Source organism: Neophocaena asiaeorientalis, unplaced genomic scaffold (genome assembly GCF_003031525.2).
Source record: "Neophocaena asiaeorientalis asiaeorientalis breed wild unplaced genomic scaffold, Neophocaena_asiaeorientalis_V1.1 scaffold449, whole genome shotgun sequence".
Taxonomy (NCBI): Eukaryota; Metazoa; Chordata; class Mammalia; order Artiodactyla; family Phocoenidae; genus Neophocaena; species Neophocaena asiaeorientalis.
The window spans coordinates 2,403,316-2,427,922 of NW_020175027.1; the positions used below are offsets into that span (position 1 = coordinate 2,403,316).

At 50.9% G+C, this 24,607-nt stretch overlaps 2 protein-coding genes across 13 annotated transcripts in view; one reads left to right on the top strand and one right to left on the bottom strand.

Moving 5' to 3' along the window:
• The window catches only part of TMEM8B (transmembrane protein 8B), a 44,110-nt gene extending 20,074 nt beyond the window's left edge, over window positions 1-24,036 (top strand). For 7 of the 12 annotated variants that reach the window (XM_024762999.1, XM_024762994.1, XM_024762997.1 and 4 more), the window contains 10 exons: window positions 1,583-1,716; window positions 2,009-2,277; window positions 2,883-3,208; window positions 6,172-6,265; window positions 6,423-6,546; window positions 6,630-6,772; window positions 6,985-7,163; window positions 13,106-13,252; window positions 13,386-13,502; window positions 13,751-14,663. In XM_024762999.1, the coding sequence (XP_024618767.1) occupies window positions 2,930-3,208; window positions 6,172-6,265; window positions 6,423-6,546; window positions 6,630-6,772; window positions 6,985-7,163; window positions 13,106-13,252; window positions 13,386-13,502; window positions 13,751-14,086 (1,419 nt within the window). In that variant the 5' untranslated portion in view covers window positions 1,583-1,716; window positions 2,009-2,277; window positions 2,883-2,929 and the 3' untranslated portion in view covers window positions 14,087-14,663. Of the gene's footprint in view, window positions 1-1,582; window positions 1,717-2,008; window positions 2,278-2,882; window positions 3,209-6,171; window positions 6,266-6,422; window positions 6,547-6,629; window positions 6,773-6,984; window positions 7,164-8,556; window positions 10,563-13,105; window positions 13,253-13,385; window positions 13,503-13,750; window positions 14,664-22,939; window positions 23,171-23,653 lie in introns of those variants that run through there. The other 5 variants (XM_024762992.1, XM_024762993.1, XR_003005687.1 and 2 more) reach the window with 5 other exon arrangements.
• LOC112411715 (olfactory receptor 13C7-like) lies at window positions 18,429-19,546 on the bottom strand. The gene has a single exon (XM_024763003.1). It carries the CDS (start codon window positions 19,544-19,546, stop codon window positions 18,569-18,571), a length of 978 nt encoding a protein of 325 aa, XP_024618771.1. The 3' UTR covers window positions 18,429-18,568.
• Window positions 24,037-24,607: the final 571 nt, after the last annotated feature.

A 24,607-nucleotide genomic window follows, 5' to 3' on the forward strand; every position in this document is an offset into this window, starting at 1 on the left:
CCCTTAGGGCTTATTCACCACAAGGTTATTGTGGTGGTGATTCCTACGTTAGGAAGTGGGGTTGATGAAATAACTTGTGAGAGTATTTCTGGTCCTTAGGGCTTGACACAGAAGATGAGGGACATCTGCTTTGGATATCAGAGATGGAGGTCTCTGAGCAACGAGGTGGGCTCAGGAGCTCTCTGAAGGGACCTCTTTTTGACACCTGTTCTTTAACTCAACAGATATTTTCTAGCACCTAGTATGTGCCAGGTGGTGTGCTAGGTATTGGGGGTGCAGTGATGCAAAAGGTACAGGAAAATTCCAGGCAGAGGGTAAGGAGATATTCCAGCCTGGCATCCATCAAGGCCCCCTTCCAACCTTGTGGAGCTTTGCTAGAAGTCAGCAAACAAACAAACAGACAAAACAAAACAAAAGTCAGCAAACAAGCCTTGGCTGGCTTTTTCCGTGGCATGGAACTCAGTGGGATGTCAAAGCCTGGAATTCTTTTTTTTTTTTTTTTTTTTTTAAACCCTGGAATTCTTGTCCCAGGTCAAGGCTAATGGTATGTCTCGGTCAGAACAACCACATAAGTGAACAGTGGCCTCTAGTTTATTGGGCCAGCATAAGACTGTTTGTCCAAAAGATGAGAGAAGCCTAATCAGGAGCCCCCCTCCCCTGAACTGCTAGGATCGAGGGCCCAGAGAGCTGCAAATGCCACAGAAGAGGAGCCGGAATTAATGGGCCCATCCTCACTGGAGATGCTGCAGGGCCAGCGTGGTGTCCCCCCAAGTAGAGAAGTGTTAGGGATTTTATCCAGGAGAGTAGCTCGGGGAGATGTGACGGTTCTCCTCCAGTGGCAGAGGAAACCCAGACTGAGGCAGAAGGAGCAGATGTATCTGTGGGCCCCTGAGGCAGAGCGGCGGTCGGGGGACAGAAGATAGGCTTTGGCTTCATACAGGTCAGAGCTGCCCCCAGCTGGGTTGATTCACTTATTCATTCATTTATTCAGCAAACATTCATCTGTGAGGGGTGCACTTTACTTTAGGCTCTGTGTCTGGGGGAATAAAATAAGACCAGGTTCCTTTTCTCAAGTTACCTGTAGTCTGGAGGTCCCTTGGGAGGCAGAGTGGCTCTTCCCTGGGGGTATGAAAGCAGAGGCTGGACAAGCACTTGGGAGGGGCAGGTGGAGAATAAAGGAAATTAAAGATTCGGTTGGGGGAAGCGGGGAGGTTTGGACTGGAAGCCTTTAAGGGGCTTTCTAGTGCCCAGTGTTCCTGAGGGTTTGGTGGGGGAATGAGGTGGTTTGAAATTACCTTGAGGGGCTGTCTAGGAATGCTCAGGAGGAGGGGTTACTGGAGGAGGGGAAGGGAAGGCCTGACTGTCAGGAGGGGCCCAGTTTTGAGTCCCTAAACCTCAGCCCATGCTGAGGATCCCAGCAGATTCTGCAGACCTAGGAGGGACCCAGAGCTTAGAGGACTGCGGTCACAGCCCCAGAAGCAGGAGAGCCAGAGGAGGTTTGTCCTCTGCCTCAGCAGGCTGTTCGCCGCCTTTTAGTAGCACCTTGCTGTCTCCCCTCCTGCCACCCCTGCTTGTGTCTCAGGGTCTCCAGGATGAGTGTCAGTACCTCCTTCAGCCGCAGCTGATTGTCCGGCGTTTGTTGGACGTGGCTGTGCTGGTGCCTGGGCGACCCTCTGAGCAGACCCTCTCCCTCCACAATCGCTCAGCCCTATACAAGTAAGTCAAATACTGCCCCACACTGGGCCCTTCCCATGTTCCTTCCCCGGCCTTAGCCTACCTGCTGATCTTCCTCTCCCTCTGGCCAGCCTGGACTGCTGAGCTACCCAGAGCCCCAGGGCGGCTCCCACCCCCTGCCTCCCCCTCTCCCAGCACAGAGGGGAAGACCCGAAAAGGCCTCCAGTTTTTCTGTCCCCTACTCCTCCCTTCTTCCCAGTGTCTCCCTCATCCTGTGTCCCTCTCACCTCTCTGTACCCTGTCTTTTCTCACCTCCAACCTCCCCTCTGCGCAGGGTCTTTGTGCCCAGCTTCACTTACAGAGTTTCAGCGCAGCTGGTGTGCGTGGGGGGCCGCGGGGCATCCGCCTGCCCCCTGACGCTGCGCCTACGTCCCAAGGCCCCACCCCTGCACAACTCAAGCTCTGTGGCCTGTGGAGGTGCCTCGGTATGCCAGCTGGAGCTGGCACTGCCCCCGTGGGGACACTGGGTCTACGTGCGTGTGGAGACACCATCCCGGGGCCCTGGCAGGACCGTCTGCTTCCAGCTGTGTGTGCAGTTGCAAGGTCAGAAGCCCCACACCTGCACCAGCCACCCAGCTTGTGCCGACTTCTGTGGCTGGGAGGAGGCAAGCACAGTGGCTGTGTTCACTGGTCCTCGGCCACGTGCCTACGACTTCCCCGGCCCAGCCCAGGCTCCTTTACTCGTCAAAGCCCTCCCACTTGGAACTTCAAGTCATTGGAAGACCATCAGATCTTTTCTTGGTACCTGACTTGGGGCTCACTAAGGGACCTCATTACTCTCCTTGATTTAATCTCAGTGTCCTGGAGTAGGCAGGGGACAGCTAGGACTTCTGGGACATGGTCCTTGCCAAAGCCCTTGCAAGTCAGTGAGAGGGTCCATCACCTGTTTCAGCAGTGTCCTCACTGCCCGTGGGGCAGAAGAGATGACCTTGAGTCCCTCCAACATGACATTCCATTAGCTGTGACCACTAGGGAGCCCCTGGACCCGGTCCTGTGACCTTAGATGCCAGACGCCAAAGGGACGTTCGATTCCAGTTCTTAGCCTCCCCACCCTTTGTTATACCCTATGGGGCTTAGATCTGGTGTGTGGTGGGGCTGCAGGGCTGTGAGGGCGGCAGGCCCCAGCTCTGATTTCCTCTGCTCCACAGAGTGCCCACAGCCCAGCCTGTCCCGTGCCCTGGTCCCCGGAGCTGCCATGAACATGCCCCAGTCACTGGGCAACCAGCCACTGCCCCCAGAGCTGTCATCCCTCGGGGTCCCTGCCGAGGGGCCCGGGGCCACATCCCCACCTGAGCACTGCTGGCCAGTGCGCCCGACGCTGCGCAATGAGCTGGACACCTTCTCCGTCCACTTCTACGTCTTCTTTGGCCCCAGCGTGGCCCTCCCCCCTGAACGCCCAGCCGTGTTTGCCCTGAGGCTGCTGCCAGTGCTGGACAGCGGAGGCGTCCTCAGCCTGGAGCTCCAGCTCAACGTGGTACTATTTGTGGAGAGCGGGGAGGTCGCCCTTTGGGGGAACCCGAAGGGGAAGGTGTCAGGGTGAAGGGGCCCTTACCTCCTCCAGAAAGCCTCTCTAGGTTGCTTTCACCTTTCATGGTTAGAGACCATGCTTCAGCCCAATTCTGGTCAACAAACATGCCCTGAGTATTTACTACACATGGGCTGGGTCAGTCAGGGCAGCTGAGCGGTCTGGATTTTCCCAGTTTTATAGGCTTACCTGCCACTCACTAAGGGCCTCTCTCTATGGCAGGTGTTTACTTTTTCTTGCATATCTCCTGTGATGGGGAGCTCACCACCTCTTGAGGCCACTCTGATTGCTAGAGGCATTCTTGGCATTCCATCAAAGTCTGCCTCCATGGATTTTTACCCACTGACCTTTGTTTTGCCCCAGAAGCTATATCCAGTAGTCTACCCCGTCCTTTTTTTTTTTTTTTTTAATAGACATTTTTCAGAGCAGTTTTAGGCTTACAGAAAATTGAGGAAAGTACAGAGAGTTCCCCTCTTTCCCCACACAGTGTCTTCTATTACTCACGTCTTGCATTGGTGTGGTACATTTGTTGCATCCCTATCCAATTTTAACAGCCCTTTGGATGCCTCTCAGCCTCGCCAAAGCTGAACAGCCTCAGCATCTTAGACTTCTCATCCTCTGCTGCCTCCTCTGGTCATACTTCTGGTCGTCATGCCTCTGAACTAAGTGATCCAAGGTGGTCTGACCTGGGTGGCAGGCAGCATTTGTGCAGCCTGAGATCAAGTTACCTCTTTCAGCTGCTGCCTCACGCTGTGGGATCACCTGAGGCTTGTGGTGGACTAAGACCTCTGGATCTTTTTCCTTTTCTTCCTTTTTTTGCTTCAAAACAGTTGTATACTTTTTTATTATAAAAATAGTAGGATCACATATAAAGGCTTTGGAAAATAGAGGAAGACACCTCCATAACACAACTGCTTAGCTTTTCGGTATATGTCCTCCTAGTCCTTATCCACATTAACTGATGTGTTCATCTAGTTGTAACCAAGGACCATGCACATTTTCATGCCCTGAGCTTGGTTCACGTGAACCGCTGCCAATACCTATCTCATATTTTTGCAGCACACTTTTTAACCTGAGTGGAAGAATTTATGTCCATCTTTGAGACATTGCCTAACACTGGTTTGGACCTTGCATCTTCACTGCTTTGTGTAATTCACACACTTGAAAAGCTGGCCTTCTAAACCTCTTAGTCATTATTTTCAGCACTGAACAAGACTGGGCCAAGGGCAGAACCCTGTGTCAGGCCATTGGCAACTGTCTTGGGTTGGCGTTGATCTAATTATTTATCTACTGTTCCCTCAGCCAAAAATCCTTTTAACTTTACTATCCCTCAGCTCTGGGGCAGGGATCATTTTCCTATCACCCACCTGAGACCTGGTCTGTGTCTTGAGGTGGTATTTTATGGGACATGGCGCAGAACTTTCTAGTGATCCTCCTGGTCAGGACAGAGCTGACTCTTCAACCCCAAGATGTTCCTTATTTTCATACTCAAATTCTCTGACTGTGTTCTCGCTAAGACTGTGTATGTTTTGTGTTTGCTTATCGCCATGCCTTTGGGCAATGACAGTGAAGTCTTGATTTGACCTTGAAACTACAGAGCCTATGTCAGAGACCAGCCCCACCCATACTGACTCTTCCTTAGTATCCTGAGAGGAGAGGCCCACCTCCCCTGCTGCTTTGCCCTGTCTTTCTCTGCATTCTTGTCTGTTTTCTCTAAAAGGCATCTGCTTACATTCCAGCCATCTGCATGCTCTGACACTGCTGCACACCTCAGACAGCCTGTTCTATTTATTCTGAAAGGTATATTGGCACACCTACTCTGATCTTTTCCTCAAGTATTTTGATGTTTTCCCTTGGATCAAAACTGGACACTTGGCTCAGAGAACTGCATACCTAGAGAACATTTTTTCTTTGGCTTTTGCTGAATGGCTTTTGCTGAAAAACACTTTGGCATATAGCCCTAAGCTTGCACTGAGGGAGGTTATGAACAAGTTGTATGAAATTCACTCTTGCAGGTGGGGCAGCACACAGTGCTTCTTTGATGTGAATTTAACTGAGAACCACCCTTTTGGGTGCAGTGCTTCTCCTGAGACTCTAACTTTTATCTTGTGGACTCACAAATGTGGTAACTCACGTTTCCTTCCTTGCTTTGGTTGCTTGGAAGTCAGCAAATATATGGCCCACATCTAGGGACAGATTTGTAAATTTCCCTCATGTATTTATTTTATCCTGTTATATGTATTTAATAAGCTGCCTCAAATCCTTCTTGAATGAGGTGAGCTTATGGCATCCTGTTACCTTTATTCTTGTAGACAACCCTTTCCCTTTACTCCTGTGGATATCCAGTTTCTTTTAATCCCAGCCAGCTTGCTACATTTAATCCCGTAGGCGTTCTATTACCACTGCTCAGTACCTAGAATTATTTCACCTGAGGAAGAGTGCATTTCTTTACATGCCTCCCGCCTTCAAGGCCCAGGTGAAGATGTGAAGAGGACTGACAAACCTTACAATCACCTTTGTTTACAACTAGTGTCTACATCCAGCAACAGTGCTCTTCCCCTTCCCCCCATCAAGCTAGATAGGACTGAAAAAGTGGGTGTTGTCTCTTGCCTAGACAGAATTTAAACAATTCTTCCCAAAGAAAGGACTCAGAAGTGGCCTTGCCTTCTCATCAGTCTTTGAAAGATCTCTGCTGTGGAAGATCTGGTGTTTCCATTTTTCTGTTGTAAGAACGAGGAGGTGAGGGGTGGGGAGGGTGCTTCCGTGTGGAGAGCACCTGCAGGAATGGGGTGTCCAGTGAGAGCCTGGAGGGGTTTCTGGGGAGGGGTTAAGAGGTGGAGGAGTCTGGCGGGGGTGCTGGTGGGAGGACTTAGAGAGTGTGGCCGCCTCATCTTTATACCCGCCCTGCCCAGAGCTCCCTGCGCCAGGAAAATGTGACAGTGTTCGGATGCCTGACTCACGAGGTGCCCTTGAGCCTGGGGGATGCAGCAATGACTTGTTCCAAAGGTGGAGTGAGGAACCGGGGAAGGAGTGGGGGCTGGAAGTCGGGGGCAGGGGGGTGGGTATGGAGGAAGGATGGGCTAGGGCGTCTGGGAACTGGGGGCAGGAGGGTGAGGGTTCTTTAGGTCCTGACCCCACACTGACTCCTCCTTTCTCCCCTCAGAGTCCCTGGCCGGCTTCCTCCTCACGGTCAGTGCCACCTCCCGAGTGGCCAGGCTGCGAATCCCGTTCCCGCAGACGGGGACCTGGTTCCTGACCCTGCGCTCCCTCTGTGGGGCGGGGCCTCGGTGAGCGGGGCGGGGCCTCGGTGAGCGGGGCGGAGCGGGGCGCGGCTGCGCCCGGGCCCGGTTGATTGGCAGTTTGTACGCAGGTTCGTGAGGTGCCGGAACGCGACGGCCGAGGTGCGGTTGCGCACTTTCCTGTCCCCGTGCGTGGACGACTGCGGGCCCTACGGCCAGTGCAAGCTGCTGCGCACGCACAACTACCTGTACGCGGCCTGCGAGTGCAAGGCCGGTGAGCCGGCTGGGCTAGCGAGGGACCCCACCCGGGGCGGTCGGAAGGGAGGCGGCAGCCTCAGTAGCCGAGTTTGAGGGGGGGCGGAGTCAGGGTGGGACCAGCTTCCTCTGGCCATGGCGTCGGGCTTGAGCAGAGACCGCCGCGGAAGTGTCTGCTGAAGCCCGGGCTGCCTTCTCACCTCTTCCACCCTGTGCCCCTCCCATCCGCAGGATGGCGGGGATGGGGCTGCACCGACAGTGCGGATGCGCTCACCTACGGATTCCAGCTTCTGTCCACGTTACTGCTCTGCCTGAGCAACCTCATGTTTTTGCCCCCCGTGGTCCTGGCCATTCGGAGCCGATATGTGCTGGAAGCGGCTGTCTACACCTTCACCATGTTCTTCTCCACGGTATGCGGTGGCGTCTGTGTCTTTCACCGAGTCCTTATCCGTGGTGGTGGGTTAGAGCCTACATTTCCACCACAGGGTTTGGGGATGTCTACACCTTCATGGTATGAGAATGTCTCCTCTTCACTGTACAGCAGTGCTTCCTGACCGCTTCGTATCATGGCATGCGAACGTGATAATTTTTATAAGGCACATTAGGATATATGAGCAAGGCTGTTTGCGACTTAAGATAACAGTCACTGGAGACAGTGTGGGGTCTCCAGCGACCCGCACCCTGCCTGTCCACTCTAAGGGCTGAGGGGACCTTTACCTCAACACACTGGCTGAGAAACTCTGACCTACAGTTTGGAATTGTGTCTACACAAATCCCCTGAGATGCTACATCTAGGGATCTTTTCATCTCATCCCTGGGCTCTTGGTATCTTGTGATGTACAGTGCCTGCCTATGAGCACTGCAAACATCTTAGATGGATTCAGACTTTTCCACATGTCTTAGCAACAAGGATATTACAAAAACCAATACATGCCTCTCTGTTGTCCAGTATTAATAGATCAGACATATATCCAAATTACAAAAATCCTACGTATCATCTAGGAGAAAGTGGGGGGCAAATGTCCTGAAACTGAGTCATGTTCTAGGGTCCTGGTTGTTTCTCCGCAGGTGAGGAACAGTGGACTGTAACCGAGCCATGTAGCAGGACCTTGGCCACTTAAGCTGCATGAGAACAGCACACCTCAGTTTTGTTTGACTGGTCCCCTTTTTAGACCTGCTCTGACAATGCCCCACTCTGTTTTTATATTCAACATTGTTTCTCTCTCTCTCTTTTTTTTTAGTTTCAAGATCCTTTTTATATTGTTGCTCACCAAATCCTCTAGCAACAGCTCTTTCACCAGCGCACTCTTGGTTATGTGCAGATCTAATGTGGTTCACAATTAGTAAGAACACCTAAGTGTGTCAGGAGCCTGGAGCGTGTGAGGAGAGCATATCCATTCTCCTGCACTTCACAAAGCATCCTGGGCATTGGCTTCAGGGTATTCAGTATCAGATGACTTCTTATCTTCTGGATTTGATGGCATATCATCCTGAAAAGAAAAGACCTTCCCCTAGTGGGAACACTGGGGGAGTTGAAAGTGCCTGGCACCACATACAGTGCTTCCACTTTCTTAAATAAGGCAGTAAGCAAATGATCAAGGAGAAGATACTGGCTCTGAGGTGTTGCCTAAAGTCCTGCTCTAACTCCTGTTCTTTTTCCACACGTGCCAAAGTGTAGAGCTACTTGTGACTCATTTTTCACAGGCAGGTTTCCTGTTGTCACTCTTTCCTGTTCTTTATTTAGTTTAGACTTATTTCATTCCTCAGCAGTCTCCATTTAAGGACCCATCTTTCATATTGCAGGTATCAGCACCAGCATGGTAGGCGACAGTCTTCTTCCTTGTCTTCAAATCCAGGACAGTCTACACCTGGCAGTAGTGTGTCAGTTCCTACCCAGGGCCTGGGAGCAGACAGTAGCTTTGTTCTTCAGGAGTTTAAAATGCAAAATGTAAATAAGTAAAAAAAGCAAAACAAAGCAAGCCACAAACCCAGCACTTGATTTTGTATGTAGCCGACAGTTCAGATAACTATAACAGAAAAACAACATCTACTGAATACATGCTGTGTGTCAGACACTGCTCATCGAATCCTCCCCATAGCACTGTAATAATAGGTATTGCTATTGTTATTATCCCTTTTTTGCAGATGAGGAAAGTTTACATACATTGCCTAAGGCCTGAGGTGAGTGGTAGAACCAAACTTCGCACTCAGCCTGCCTCCAGATCCCTCTCATGTAATCACTGAGCTGTAGTGTTCCCCTTGCATAGGGCAGTGAGCGTGCATTGATACATTTCTAACCTGACTTCAGTTTCTCAGAAGTCCTGGAGTATGTATAAATGCTAACGACCTCACTTTAGTAGTTCTCAAATTCTTAAAAAAGATAAAAAGAGCCAATCAAAAGGTCAGGAAATATAACCAAACCAAATACAGGAGATCACAGGGAAAATATATCAGACATTGCGGTTGTGCACCTCTGACTCATACAGTTCAAGCCACATGTCCTTCACAGTGCTAGAGGAGTCCTCATAATTGGATCCCCAAAGACCCAGACAGAGCTGACATCCTGGGGCCCCTGCAGCCTTCCTTGCCGATTGCTGAGATCCTGGCTGCAAGCCCACCTCCTCATTACCTCTTCTGTTCCTCACACCAGCACAAGTAATTCTCAGTGGCCCTTGGCAAAATCCCATGACTGTTTCCAAGAGGAAACAGAAGCAGAAAATAAGAGAACAGCAGGAAGTTTCATTCTGTCCTGAGTACAAATATTCTAATCTTTGTATGGATTGAATATATTTGCATCTTCAATTTTAAATTCTCTAGTGCTAGGATACTCTGTTTTGGAGCAGTAGACAAACTGTATAGTTATGTTATAAAAGTATAAAATTCCACAGAGAAAAACAATTTAGGATAATTGTTCAAAATTACCTTGTAAGTAAAGAAATGTCCAAAGCTGAGGAAGGTGTCAGATTAGATTATACTAATAGAAACTAGTTAGTAGTCTGAATTTCTTTTCTTAAATCTCCCAATCTTTCTGTGTTATTTCTACCACTTCTTTTTATTGCTGATGACAAAAGGAATACTAATGTAAAAAAAGATTAGAGAGATGATATCCTCCAAAACCTCTCCACTCCAGAGACGATCTCTCCATTATTCCCCACTCTTTTTTTCAATGTAGAAATTCCTAGAAGGAAATAAACCTTCAATTAATTATTTTCTTAGATGTGTCTTCAATGTTAGGTGATTCAGCTTTGCTTTTTTTCTGCTGGTATTTATCCTCTCTTATCTGAGATTGAAAGATTTATTACAAGTCCCTCTTCCAGAAGTGTTTGCGCATTTCCTTCTATATACCTGAAAGGCATATGAAACAAGCGCTTGGTGAAGTGTGAAAGGTAAAATTAATGCTTTAAAATAAAATCCAAATCATAAAACAGTATTGGGTAATTTAGTGAGCAGTAGTACATGTATCCGGTCTTGGAGGTAGAGAAATAGAAAAAGGCCAAAATATTGATTTGTTTAGGAACCAAATTAGTTCCCAATTAATCACATATAAGAGAAAGAATTAAAAAATAAACCTTTGAGGCATATTCAAACATTAAATGGACCCACATGAAAAGTCTCTCCAAGTTTCCCAGTAAGAACTCATTTTCTCTATTTAATAATATAAAAGAGGGATTTATGTCCCCAAACTTATGAACCCTCTGAAAAGCCTGGGATACTCACTTAAAACATGATAGGGCTTCCCTGGTAGTGCAGTGGTTGAGAGTGCGCCTGCCGATGCAGGGGACGCGGGTTCGTGCCCCGGTCCGGGAAGATCCCACATGCCGCGGAGCGGCTGGGCCTGTGAGCCAAGGCCGCTGAGCCTGCGTGTCCGGAGCCTGTGCTCTGCAACGGGAGAGGCCACAACAGGGAGAGGCCCGCGTACCGCAAACGAAACAAAACAAAACAAAAAACCAAAAAAACATGATAATTCCAGAGCAGTCTCTTCCTGAAGGGACAACATTCTTTACCTCCAAAGTGAAGGGAAAGAAAGAGAATAGGTACACAAGTTTAAGACTTGGCAGTTTAAAATGCGAAGGAATCGAACCCAAGGTTTCCCAATGTCAATTAATATCCCTGAGTTTTCTTTTTCATTTATTTTTCTTTTTCTAAACTCCTAGCTTGTCCCTGCCCTTATGTTATTCACCCTTTTCCCTCTGTTGGTTGAAGTTACACATTTTGCAATTTGAATGACTGGGTGAAATCTTCAACAGGTTCAAAAGAAACATTAGCAATTTCTTTCTCATCCTTTGTCTCTCAAGACTAAACTTTTGAGTCTGTTTTCCCATCCTGTTGGTGGCAGCTCTGCATCTGGGCTGGCTTCTGTCAGCTTTCACAGCAGACCTGCTTCAGTTTCCCACCTGCTTTCCCTAAGGTCGCTGCTGTTTCAGTGAGGTTGGGGTGTCATGGTTTGTGCTATGAGTTCGGGATATAGTGCTCCTTTTCCCTGAACTCTTCTTCCTGACCTCGCCTCCACCTTCTCGTTCTCAGCTCTGACTCATTCAAACAGGAGACTAGGTTCTCCCATTTTCATTTTCCCCAGAAGTTGCTGAGACCCCACTGCTGCCAGTGAGTGAAACTGTGATATTGCTCCGCTATCTCTCTCCTCAGCTGTGCGCTGGATATCCCTGCCCTCTCCTTACCCACACCCAGAGCCGTGCCTCTGGAGGCCTGGATACCTGTCTCACTGAGGTCTGTAAGGCTGTCTCTCTTTTGGGCTCAGAGCCCTTGTGACTTAGGGTTGCCTTTTGATAGAATGATGAAGAAACTGATGTGGGCTGAAAGTAGTGCCTAAAGGATCCCTCCAGTCAGATCAAGCCACTTCAAAGGCTGCCTTTGGATGGTATAGCACAGTCTTCCTGCCCCAGCTTCGGTTCAGCCTGATGCATTTCAGCCCAATCCTGGCAACTACACTGAGTTGTTTCTCCTCTCAGGTGCTCTCAGTAGCCATGGCTCCCTGAGGACCTGGGGTAAAGTACAGGGGACAGAGGTCAAACAGATTGATTCACAGAATCTTAAGAGACTTTTTTGATCCCCTAAAATCTGCTGGCATGTCTCAAACTCAGCTCCAATGAGTAGATTTTGGTCAAGTTTACATAGGTCAAAACCTTTTTCTTCCCCATTATAGCTTCGTAATTTTTCTTAACCCTGCTTTCATTACCATAATAACCCATTCTTCCTGACACGGAGCAGGGCGATATTGGGAGATGGGAGAAGTGAGCATGCCACTGTGATGGTCTCGGTCAGAGCTGTTTGTCTTCAGAGACCTTGCCCAGTCTATTTTCTTTGGGTGGGCTTGTAAGGCACGTGATATAGAGGGAAGTGTGTTCCTGCATCTCTGCACCAGATATTCTTGAAACCATCCATGGCTTTAGTGTTTAGCATCGATAAGTACTCAAATTACCTAAATTCTACACAGAAGTTCAAAGAAAGGTGACAGCAAATGTTCCAAGACAAAATAAACTTGAACTCAGGTTATCCCTGGGTCACTGTTTTCACAATAAGGGAATGCAGGCTGCCAGAGGTCCTGATAGCATTATCCAGCGGAGCACAGGGATTGTGACCACAGACCCAAGGGCTGATGGCAGAGCTTCGTTCCTTAATTGGGGTGCCCAGTATAGCTTGTTCCAGTTCCACTTGTGTCCCCTGCACCCCACCTTTAAGCTCCTCAATACCCTATTCTTTGCTGTGTTCCCCACAGTGTAGGGTAGGTGAGCACTGTCCCTTTCCTATGTTCTTCCTGTGGTGTAAAGTGCCATGCTCTTTTCCATGGCTTTAGGGACTGCCTTTTTTCTTACCGTCCCCCCTGCTTCCCCCATGGCATTGGGTGGGAGAGGATGCAGAGGACCAATTAGTGCAAGGTCTGAAGGTGAAGCATGACTCAGAGTCTGAGCTAACAGACAGGGCTTGGGATCTGGATTGGCCAAGAGGCCAGATTCCAGCCTCAGAGCTTGGGCCAGGATTACAGGTGGGACCCACACGAGCACAAGGGGATACAGGCAAGGATTGGCCTCAGCTTGAGAGACCTGGATCCCTTGGCTTGGTGCTCTCACAGCACATTCCAGAAGCAGGAAGATTAGGAAGGTGAGAACGAGGCTCAGGGCTGCCAGATACGTACAGCCTAAGACACAAACCGGGCCTCCCTACCACATTCTTCTCAGGGGTGGGGAGTTGGGCATTTCCCAGTTTTGCTCAGTCTGTGCGCTCTGACCTCCACTTTCCTGACAGCAGCACGCCACCCCTATGGCCTCTTTCTCCGGTTTTGTAGACCTGGACCTTTGCCGCAAGTTCTCTCAATGCCTGTCCTCTCTTCCTCCAGTTCTACCATGCCTGTGACCAGCCAGGCATTGTGGTTTTCTGCATCATGGACTACGACGTGCTGCAGTTCTGTGACTTCCTGGGCTCTTTAATGTCCGTGTGGGTCACTGTCATTGCCATGGCTCGCTTACAGCCTGTGTTCAAGCAGGTCAGTCCAGAGTGGGCCCTGGGGGACAACCATAGCCACAGTCTACTTGAAATCCACTTCCCGATCTCTCCTGGGGGCATTGCCAAATGCCTCTCACCATCCCGGCTCAGCCCCTGGAGACCTCTTTCTCTAGGTGCTGTACTTGCTGGGGGCTATGCTGCTGTCCATGGCTCTGCAGCTTGACCGGCATGGACTCTGGAACCTGCTTGGACCCAGTCTCTTTGCCCTGGGGATCTTGGCCACAGCCTGGGTAAGGTTGGGTGGGCTGGGGGTGGGGAGGTCCCAGCAGGACTTGGGTGCAGGGACTTGGGTATCTGGTTCCCAGTTTAAGGTGGGCTGGGACCCTGTCGTCATCACTGTGCTGCTCACAGCGCTGCACTCCAGTCTTGGCAGATGCCTTCAGGTCACCACCAGGGCTCGGGAAGCCTGAGAGTGACCAGCAGTGGCTTGGGTTCCAAGGCCTCGCGTTCCTGAGCCCCACTTCTCTGCCTCCCCCAGACAGTACGCAGCGTCCGCCGCCGGCACTGCTACCCGCCCACATGGCGCCGCTGGCTTTTCTACCTGTGCCCAGGCAGCCTTATCGCGGTTAGTGCCATCCTGCTCTATGCTTTTGTGGAGACTCGAGACAACTACTTCTACATTCACAGCATTTGGCATATGCTCATCGCTGGCAGCGTGGGCTTCTTGCTGCCCCCTCGTGCCAAGACTGACCGCCAGGTCCCATCTGGAGCCCGGGCCCGGGGCTGTGGTTACCAGCTGTGCATCAATGAGCAGGAGGAGCTGGGCCTTGTGGGCCCGGGAGGGGCCACTGTCAGCAGCATCTGTGCCAGCTGAGAGGGGCTTTGGGCTGCCCTTGGGGAACGTGAACTCTTCCCCGGGGCAGAGAGCCCTTCCTTGGGTTCTTCCTGGGAGCATGGAGTCCTCCCAGGGATAAGAGACAAGTTGTATTTCTTGAGGACATGGAGTCTTTCTTAAGGACATGGAACTCTTTCAGGGGCCTGGCACACTTCCCGAGGGCCTGGAGTCCTTCTGCATCTTCAGGACTGGAGCCTGTGCAGGGCCACAGAGCCCCCTCAGGACCAAGGAGTCCCTCCCAGGGGTGTGGAGCCCTTCCCAGGGTATGGAACCCTCCTGAGAACATGGATTCCTTCCCTGGGAGACCAGGCCCTCTCAGGACGTGGTGTCGTTCCTAAGGAAACGGAGTCCATCCTGGGGAAGCTGAGTCTCCAGATCTTCCCAGCAGCTCAGCAACTCTGGGCTCGGGCTTCCTTCCCAGAGGCAGCATCTGGGCTGGGCTGTGCTGGGAGGGGGATGCAGGACAGATGGGGCTGGGACTGGGGCTGCGGTGGCTGGTATCCTGAGTTGATGCAGGTGGAGTCTGGTGTGTCTCCAATGAAGTATTTGCTGGTTCTGTGCTGCCTTTTTTTTCCTGAGGGAAAGGGTGTGGGGAGGGGAGGGAAAGAGGGACCCTGAGACAATCAACAGGGGTGACGGAGCCTAGCTGGCATGAGCTGCTGGAGCTACTGTCTGAGGCTTTTGCCCCATTGTGTCAGGCTGCAGCAGCCGGGAGTAGGGAGTTGTGTGAGTGTGTGTGTGTGTGTGTGTGTGTGTGTACTTGCTGAGATGATTTCAATCAGTGAGACCTCCCTTGTGGTGCCCACACCCAATAGGGAAGGAGGCTAAGGGCTCAGGAAATTGGACTAGCGGGTACAAATCTCAGATGTGCAAGAAATATCACAAGAATGTAACTTCTGTTTTGAGTCTCCATTTTGCCCGAGTGCCAGAAACATAATCTTTTGTCATTTTGGGATTTCTTCTCTTTCCACAAAGGTCACAGCTGAGTCCCGAGGGTCTTATATAATGCCGAGATATTGCGAGGGTGTTTTCCCTTATCACCAGGGTCCATGTGGCGCCCCTGAGATTTCCATCATCCCACCTGGTCCCCAGTTAGTGGTACAAGCAAGCGTTCCCAGAGTGGTTTCTTGTCCCCATCTGTATAACCCTTTTAGTCCTGAGGCTCTCCACCACTTCTGTGCCACATGCAAAGACTTGTGAGACCTTGGCTACCCAGAGACACCTTGAAGCCATTTCTAGCCTGGGGTCCTGCTCTGCATTTTACTTGACCAACAATGCATGAGTTCCAGCTTTCACACCCTGCAAACCTGTCCAGGGGCTTGGTCTGGGGAGTGGCGCTCAGGGCCCCTCCCTTTTGGGGCCCTCCTATGCCAATGCTCTCACTACATCCCCTCCTCCTTGCTTTTTCTTCTCCCTAGCTTAGGGAATCTTTTGTTAATCTGGTGGTGGGGACACCTACTTTTTCTTACATTTTTCTCCCAAATCTTTTGTTTATGCCTTAAGTCTTTTATGTTCCCTTTAGAGCCTAGGCTTTTGAAACTCAGATGCCAGGAAAACCTCTCTTTGTTCTCTGCTTTCTGCAATCACATCTCTTCCTTCGGGCACTGAGCAGAGTGTGATGTGAGAAGGTCACATCTCACATCACATTCACCAATTGAATGGTGAGAAGGAAGGAAAGGTGTGGGCTAGGTGTCTGTTCCTGTATCAGAAATATTATTCCACACAGATCACTAGGACACATGAGCCCAAATAGCTGGGATTCAGGACACAGTAGAGTACAGAAGGCACTGAAGAGGGAGACAGAGCTGAGACAGACCCCACCCAGCTAGGAGGGATCAGAAGGGGTTTTCTGGAAGCCGGATGGAGTGGAGGGCATTGAGTGAGGATTGAATGAGTTTCCATAATGCCAAGATGTTGGGAGAGTGTTCACTCTGGTCACCAGTGTCCATATCACATTCCTCCCCTGAGATTTCCATCATCCCATCTGGTCCCCAAGCAGGAAAGCACTTAGAACACTTAGTATAGTACCTAGCCTGCTATGTGGTAAGTCTCCAATGTATGTTAGCTAAAGGTCAGGTGTTTGGACATGGGAGGCAACAGCAAGGGGGAGACACAGGAGCAGGAAAGACTGATCTTTACTGGGGAACTGGGACTAGTTCAGGGCCTCTGGACCTGCAGGGTGTGTGTGTGTGGAGTTAGGGCGGAGGCAAGCAGCCAGTGATGAGGCTGGGCAGGTACATGGGGTCTGGCTTTTATCCTAGGGAAATGAGCAATGGCCTCATTGGAGGGATTTAAGCAGGAGAGTAGCAGATCAGATTGTTTTGTTTTGTTTGCGTTATTTTGTCTTTTCAGATAGGTGTTTTGACGGCTGGTGCAGAGGATGGATTTTGGAGAGGATTTGGAGGCTGAAAGTGCAGCAAAACAGCTGTTGCATTATTTGAGAGAGAGATGGTGAAGGCAGTGTCAGTGGAAAGGAGGGGACTGATCCGAGAGCTGTTATGAGGTGGATTCTCTAGGACATGGTGACTGCTTGGATGTGTGGGGTGGTGAGGGATGAAAGAAAGCCTATGGTGACTGCCACGTTTCTAGCTTGGTGACTTGGGGCGGGTGTTGGTGCCATTCCCTGAGATGATGACACACCTTTGTGGGGCAGAATGATGAGTTCAGTTGTGGATAGTTTGAGCTTGAGGTGCCTGTGGGATTCCTGGAGGGAGAGGGCCAGCAAGAAGACCGTGACAGGCAGAGCAGCTGAACCAGGTCTGGAACCTTGGCCTCCTGGGTCCCAAAGCAGGGGTCCTTTGTTGTCCCCTGACTTGTTCAAGTGACTTCCTGGAATACATGGCCGTGGCCCCCAGATACTGCTGCTCCCTGCTCATGTCTGTCCACACATTTGGACTAAGACCCCGGACTGTCCACAAGTGCCTAGGGCACACCCAGCAGCACAGAATCCAATCCCCAGATGTGACATTGTGAGGGCTTCTGAGGGACAGTTCAGTTCAGTAACACTCTATCGGGAAAGCTCTGTGGGAGCTGCAGAGACAAGCCAGACCTGGTTGAATCCCGCCATCAAGGAGCCCACGTGGTGGTGAAATACCATGGATGCAAAGCAGAATGGGATAGATACCGAGTGAAAGATACCGACAAAGTGCTGTGGGACGTAAAGGAAAGAGAGACTATTCAAAGTGCACCAGGAAAGGCTGTGTGAGAGAGCTGGTGTCTAAGGTGGCTTGGAAAAATAGTCCCAGGTCTCGCCAGAGATGAGCATGAGCGAGACACCAAGGTGTAGGCAGTACAGACACTGTAGCGAGGGGGTCACCGTGTGAAGGGGGTTAGTGGAACATCGGGCTGGAGAAGTGGCGGGCTGGGTTCTGGAGGGCTTGAACTCAACTGAAGAGTTAGGGCTTCATTCTGTGGTTAAGGGGAGCCATCGTAGGTTCTTGAGTGAGGCATCAGCCAGGGTCTGGCCAAAGTAGGACAAGCGTGAGTGATATAAGGGGCCTGTTGTAGAGAACAGAGCTGTTGATTGTGGGAGCAGTTGGAGAAGCCTGTGCAAAGCTGGGCCTCTGCACCTGGTGTCGGGCCTGAAGCTGCTCTTGGGGGGCGTGAAGGGGGAGGTGAGGACAGACCGGAGCCCGTGTCTGGGCCTCGCTGCCTTCAGGCTCAGTGACACTGGTGACCTGCAGGAGGAGCTGGCACTCTCTGGCGTGGCGCTGCACTTGGCACAGACCTCCGAGCAGCTGCAGGTGGCGTGGCAGGAGCTGGAGCAGCTGCGCTGACAGCAAGGTGAGTCCCAGGCCGGTGACAGCAAGTGAGGGCTCCCACCACGATGGTGCTGCTTCGCCTTCACCTCCCATCATGTGGATTTCTCTCGTGGTCCACCCGATCCCAGAACCTTACAGGGAAGGAAACTCTGGGAGGCCCAGTTCCACCCTAGTTAGCTCGACCCAGTCCAAAGCCACCACAAGAGAGCTAACCAGCACTCTCCTGGGATGATGAACCTGGCAGCAGCCGGTGAAGGACAGTTGGTCCGAGAAAAGGAAGCTCTAGGTTCTACAGTCTGGGTTGACTGTAGGGTGGGTGGTTGTCACTAGGCTCTTCACAAATTCTTCAGTCCTCCCCCTCCTTCCAGGTGCGTGGTAGGTGGGTGTTCCCTCCCCCTCAGTGTCAGCCCTGGTGTGCGCCTTGCCTTGGCCAGTGAGGTGGAAGTGGAAGTAACAGGTCACTTCTGAGCGGAAGCTTTAAGAATCAGCGCAGGCTTTGTCATTTTCTCTTTGCCTTTTGCCACTTGGACCAGCAATGTGCCAGATGGTGGCTGCTTTATCATCCTGAGTCCCACAGGGATGAAGGCGATGGTGCAGAGCACATCCCCCAGCCAACCTCTGATGGACCTGCAGCGTAAGTGAGAAAAAGCCTTTGTGGTTTTAAGCCACTGAAATTTTGAAATCATGACCACAGTGTACCCTAGCCTGTCCTGCCTGATAGAGAGCAACAGGAAAAACGGGACATTTCCCTGGAGAGCAGGTCTCCCCTCAGCAGAGCTATGGCGGCAGCTTTCACCTCTGTGTTCCTCAGGCTGCAGCTGATGGGGTTCAGCGAGGGTGTCACAACCCCATAGAACAATGTGATAATCTTAGCCAAGTTGGGGTCCTTGGCCTTGGGCTTGAAGTACATGAAGGAGGTGGTCCCATAGAAAACCACCACCACTGTGAGGTGGGCAGAGCAGGTGGAGAAGGCTTTCTTCCAGCCAGCAGCAGAGGGCACCCTCAGGATGGCAGCAAGGATGAAAACGTAGGACAGGCAGATGAGCCGCAACGGGACCAGCATCACGACAGTAGTGGCCACCATTGTTAGCAGCGCGTTTAGAGAGATGTCCCCACAGGCTAGTTTCAGCACTGCCAAGATCTCACAGAAGTGGTTGATGACATTGTGGCCACAGAAGGGGAGGCTCCAGGTGAGAGTGGATTGCAGCAGGGAGTTGGCAAAGCCTGTCCTCCAGCTCAGTGCTGCCATCCACATGCATGTCTGCCTGCTCATGAACTCTGAGTACTGAAGCGGCTGGCAGATGGCCACGTGACGGTCACATGCCATCACGGCCAGGATCGGGCACTCCGTGGAGCCCAGTGCCAGGGTCAGGAACTTCTGCAGGGTGCAGCCAGGGAAGGAGATGGTGCTTTGGGTTTCCAGGAAATTGACCAGCATGAGAGGCACAAAGGAGGATATGCCACAGATATCCATGAGGGAGAGGTTGCTGAGGAAGAAGTACACGGGGCTGTGCAGGCGTGGGTTCAGCATGTTCAGCCCGATGAGGAGGGCGTTCCCCAGCACTATCATGGAGTAGATGCCCAGGCAGAGTACAAACAGCACCATCTCTAGGTTGTGGTGTTTGTGTAGCCCCAGCAGGACATACTCTGTCACGGCCGTCTGGTTGACCCCATCCATCTCATTCTCCCTCCTTTCCCATCTGGACCACACGGGTGTTGGAAAAAGCACCAGCTGGCCTGGGAGCCAAGCAACCTGGATGTATGACCTGGGGCGGGTCAGCCCTGCCTCTGGAATTTAGTCTCACCATCTGTATAATAAGAGAGTGGACTTCAGGTCTGCAAGCTAGCCCTCTCAGCTCTGCAGTTCTGGTGTAACTTAGGGGAGGCGGGACCCATTCTAATCCCCTAGACTCATCTGTCTTCTCCCCTGGGTGGGCTCAGGGGAGACGATAGAGTAGGGTTCATGTTTCAGGTGCTCCTTTGGAATCTAAAGCGTTCCTGCCTGTTAAGAGGAAGCATCATTTCTAGGTTATGACTTCTTACGGCTGAATTATGCCCATAGTGTTTCAGATTCATTCATTCACTGAATATTCGTTGAATGCCTACTCTGTGCTAGGTATTGTTTAGGTGCTGGGGCTATAGTTGTACGAAAAATAAGTGGATAAAAAGATGCCACACCGGTCACAAGTGCTGCCCCTCTTTCTTAAGTGAGATGAGCTCGGGGAGGGAGGTGGGTGATGAGTGATGCTCACCTAGCGTTCCTTTGGGCATAAAGGTTGAACATTTCCACTCCATAGGATGTGTAAGCCTTATTCTGGCCATTCCTCCTTAAGGAATCACAGACCATCCATTGATTTTTAAAAGAACATACAAGAACATACATATCCCAATAGAGCCACTGGTCACAGCATTTAACCCTGGTCCTGAAAACCAAGTGACTCTCTTCTTGGCCTCCATATTGCTTTTTAGGATGAATAATAATATCAGCAGTAATCTCACACAAAGAGGGAAACCAGGTCTCATGTGGTAGAGGCGTCATCAGTCATTGACTAGCTTTATACAGGGAGGGTGGGAAAGGTTGCGGTCTTTGCCCAGGTAGCTTCCATTGCTCTTCTGAGCTGGTCTCAGCCTCTTTGGGAAATGCCAGTGTCACGAGGGAGTGAAGTGTCAAATGTTAGATGGGAAAGCTGTCTTGTAGCCCCAGTGCTCCCTGGTGTAAGGGAGAAATAGGAGCTGAGGGTGAACTTTAACCTTTCAGAAGATACATAACTACCCCCTCCCTCACTCCTTTCACACCTAGCTTTACTGTGAGGCCTATGTCCTGTGACAGCATTGGAACCCTGTCTGTCCTCCAGGGCTGGATCTTCCCCCTCATTCCTCCTGCCTAATTGCATCTGTCATTTGTAGGGGCCGATGGGCTCACCCTCTTCTGAATAAACCATGTTTTTTTCCCAGCACTACATCTTTGCCCAAGAAGTTCCCTTTTGTAGGCAGTCCTCCCTCTCTTCCCCAGTGGGGGCATTCCTGCTCCTTCAGGGTCCAGCTCATCTCTCCTCCTCTCCCTCCTGCACCCTGCAGAGTCACCTGCCCACTTCTTGTGCTCCCACAGCCCCTGGCCATCCTCTTGTGTTGTGCACCTGTCTCCTCTACCACCCTTGAGAGCAGGACTGTCTCCTTCCTCTCGGCACCTCGTACAGCGAGTGCTGCCAAGGACAGTCACTCAACATATTCAGCGCAGGATTCTGAAAACCCAGCGTTGCATCCCAGCTCCGGCTCTAACTAGCTGTGTGATGTTGACCGAGTCACTTGGCCTTTGAGACTCAGTTGCCTTCTGAAAAATGGGGATTTTGTGTAGCCAGATGAGACACACAGAAAAGTGCCGGTGAGCCACCCAGTAGCAAGGCTCCAGATCAAAGACTGCGTCCTCAGCCACAGGCATCTGCTGGGTCTGGGCTCATCACCTCCCTGCACAAGAGCTCCAGCATCTGTCATGACCCCCTCTCTCCCCAGAGCCTGTGCTGGTTTTCCCTCCTCCAGCCTAAATCAAGGTGATTGTTAGGGGCGTTTCTGGAACATACAGGGGTAGTTGATAAATCTGGGTCAGCCAATGACCGTAAATCTTATCCATGTAAACATATAAAGGTAGCGATTTTCTTGCTGAAGTTTGACAGAAAGGTAAAGAATTGCCTGATTGTGATGGTTCATTCGTTCCCTCATTCATCAAATTGTTATTGAGCACCTACTATGTGCTGGGTGCTGGGAATACAGCAGAGGCAGATGCGGCTTCTGGCCTAACAGTTTACACTCATTTCCTTGCTCTCTGGTGACCTTGGTCACATCCCTTCCTCTCTCAGCTTTAGAAACCTCTGAGATTCTCTTTGAGTCTGGGATGTAAAGTAAGACCTGAGGTTTGGAAAGAAGAAGTTAAAAGGAAGCATCTTTCCTGGGTTGTGACTTCAAGTGGCTGGATTAAGCCCAAAGCTTAATTTCAGATCCAACTATAAGGCCTTGGTCTTTTTTGGGTGAGTTGCCCAAAAAAGACCTTTTAACCTCAAATTTTGACACTGGACATAGGTGTGGAGGGTGTTTTCAGGCAGGTAAAAGGTGGGAAATAGCCTGACTCTGCATTTCTCTTCCCCACCCTTGTCTCCAACAAAAAAATCAAGTGGGAATGGCACAGGCAATTGAGGGCTTTTGTCATCAGGCTCTGGTCTGCCCTCCTGCCTCAACTCCTGTACCTTCATGCACCCCTGCTCAGCCTCAGACCACTCCCCATTGATGGACAAATCCCGCACACTTCTGTCTCGTCCCTCTTCTCTTACTTGCCTCAGCTGGAGCGGCCTTTCTTTCCACTCATCCTCCAAGGCTCAGCTCACACACACCTCCTCTGTGGGGCCCGCCTTCCCAGTCCACAGAACTGACCATCCCGAAAACATGATGCTCACACAGCCACTAGCAGTTAGTGTGTCATTCTCTCTCACACAATAGACTGTGAGCTGTGGAAATCAAAAGGCTGTGTCCAGTTCATCCCTAACACCCTGCAGTGCCTGCACGCAGGAGGTGCCATTTGAGATCCAGTGCTTTTCTTCTGCCAAAATCCTGATCCCAGATTTCTTACCTTGAGATCACCCTCTCTCGCCTTCCTCCAGAGCACACACCAGCAGAACAACGATGCAGCCGTGTGATTGCTGGGAGGAGAGCTTTAGTGGAGCCAGTCTCCTCCCTGCAGGGATAGCTGCTCTCTCTGGAGAGCTAAATCAGGAGAGTGATAGGGGTTCCTTAAAATTTAAGAGTCTGATCATAACACATTCATGGAAGTTAGGAACAACCCACTAGGCCATAGGCTTATGACCCCAAAGAAATAAGGCTGTGTCTAGAAAATACCATGCTGCCAGGTTACCAACAGCTTTGACTGCAGCGTGGGCCCAGGCTGGGACATGAGGGAGCAGCTGCAGTTCCCTTGCTCCATCAGTCAAGATGAGCTGGGTTTTGCTGCAATAACATACAACCTCATAATTTTAGTGGCTTACCACGACAGAGGTTTAGTTCTCATGCTACATGTCCATTGCAGGTTTTCAGGGGGCTCTGTTCCAGGTCATCATCCTCAGAGACCCTGGCTCCACCACCTGGGACATCACCAGTTGTTACGGCTGGGGAAGAACACACCAGAGCATCTCACGCCAGAAGTTAAGTGCTTCGACCCAGAAGTGACTTGTATCCCAAATGCCCACAATGCACTGGCCTGTGTAGTCCTACCACATGCTCAGCTGGAAGAGGACCAGAAACGTTGCAGAGCACTTGGGTACGATGGTGTTTCGCAATACGCTCAGAAAATCACTCTAGCATCTGTCTGCCAGGCCTCTCACCCTGTCGTGTCCTGGAAAGTCAGATATCCAGAGTGATAGGAAATTGAGTGTCTCTGAGAATCATTGTCTAATCCACTCCCCAGTTTTACCCCTCCTGAGAGGCAGGGAGATGCCATGGAAGGAGCCCTGGCCTGGGGTGAGGGGCCCAGATTGGATTCTTGCCTTTGTTCCGATTCTGCTATATGACCTTGGTCCAGTTTCTCCTTGAGTGAAATGGAGCCATTCAGTTAGCTTGTCTCTGGTACTCTGTGCAACCTTCAAAACATTCCCTCCTCACATCTTTCTAGCAACTTCCAACCCTGAGGCCTGACAGACCCAGGGTCACTTTCCATGGTAAATATCATGTCAATTTCATTGGCTGGTAAATCTAGTTTGAACCATTTACTACTTATTTTAGGCTTTATATATTATTTTAAAAGGAAGGTGAGGGGCATAAGAAGAAGAAGCTCCTGTTAACAATTTCCTGGAAATGCCTGGATCTGGGATTCCTGCTTCACATTCCTCGCTGTGTTAGCAAAGCAGGTGAGTGTGGGCTTTGCGGTGAGTCAGAGCAACCAGGGCCCATGTCCCAGACCTGCCACTTGCTAATTGTTTTCTCAGCCTCAGCTTCCTTACCTGTGGAGATAAGAATAGTATTTCCTCATGGGGTGATTTTGAGGATCCAGTGAAAGCTCTTAGCACAGAGCTTGGCACATGGTAAGTATTCAGTCAGTGGTAGCTGATATTATTACTATCATTATGTTCCCTTCCCCAAGCAGATATTCTGGTTTTTTGCATGTTTTAAAAAAAGTTCATGAGAAGAGTCAACATGCTAGATGGGTTCTCCTTACCTCCTACCTATTGGCCCAGTGGCATTAGTGCAGGCAGGTGGCTGAAGCAGCTGCCCGGTGAGGTGACCTGAGGCCTGGGAGAGCAGAGCAAGGGAGTACTGAGTTCATTACCAGCAGACACACTGTGCTGGGGTGGGCCGGGGGGAGGCCCTGAGGCCCAGCCTCCTGGTCCCTTGCCATGTAGACATGTCGTGTGCTCCTTGCCCTTGGGCACCTCTCAGTCCCTGCCCAATTTAAAGTTCAAACTCTGCAACTATACAAGTTTGCACATTTGGCAGCTATGGGGCTTCAGAGACCCCAGGTTCCCTGTGCTTCTCCAGGAGGCCCTGGCTGGGTGAGGAGGGCACAGGAGAGACACTGGACAGAGAATCTGAAGGTCTCATTGCAGCCCTGCCCCTTGGACCTGAGGCTGGGGCGCTATGACCCCTACCCTTGGCCTCGGCATCCTGGGCTGTGAAATGGGGTGTCTCCTTCCAGGAGAGCTGTGGGGACCTGCACTCATGAAAGGTTAAGGAAAGTGAATTGCTGTACAGGGTGAGACTC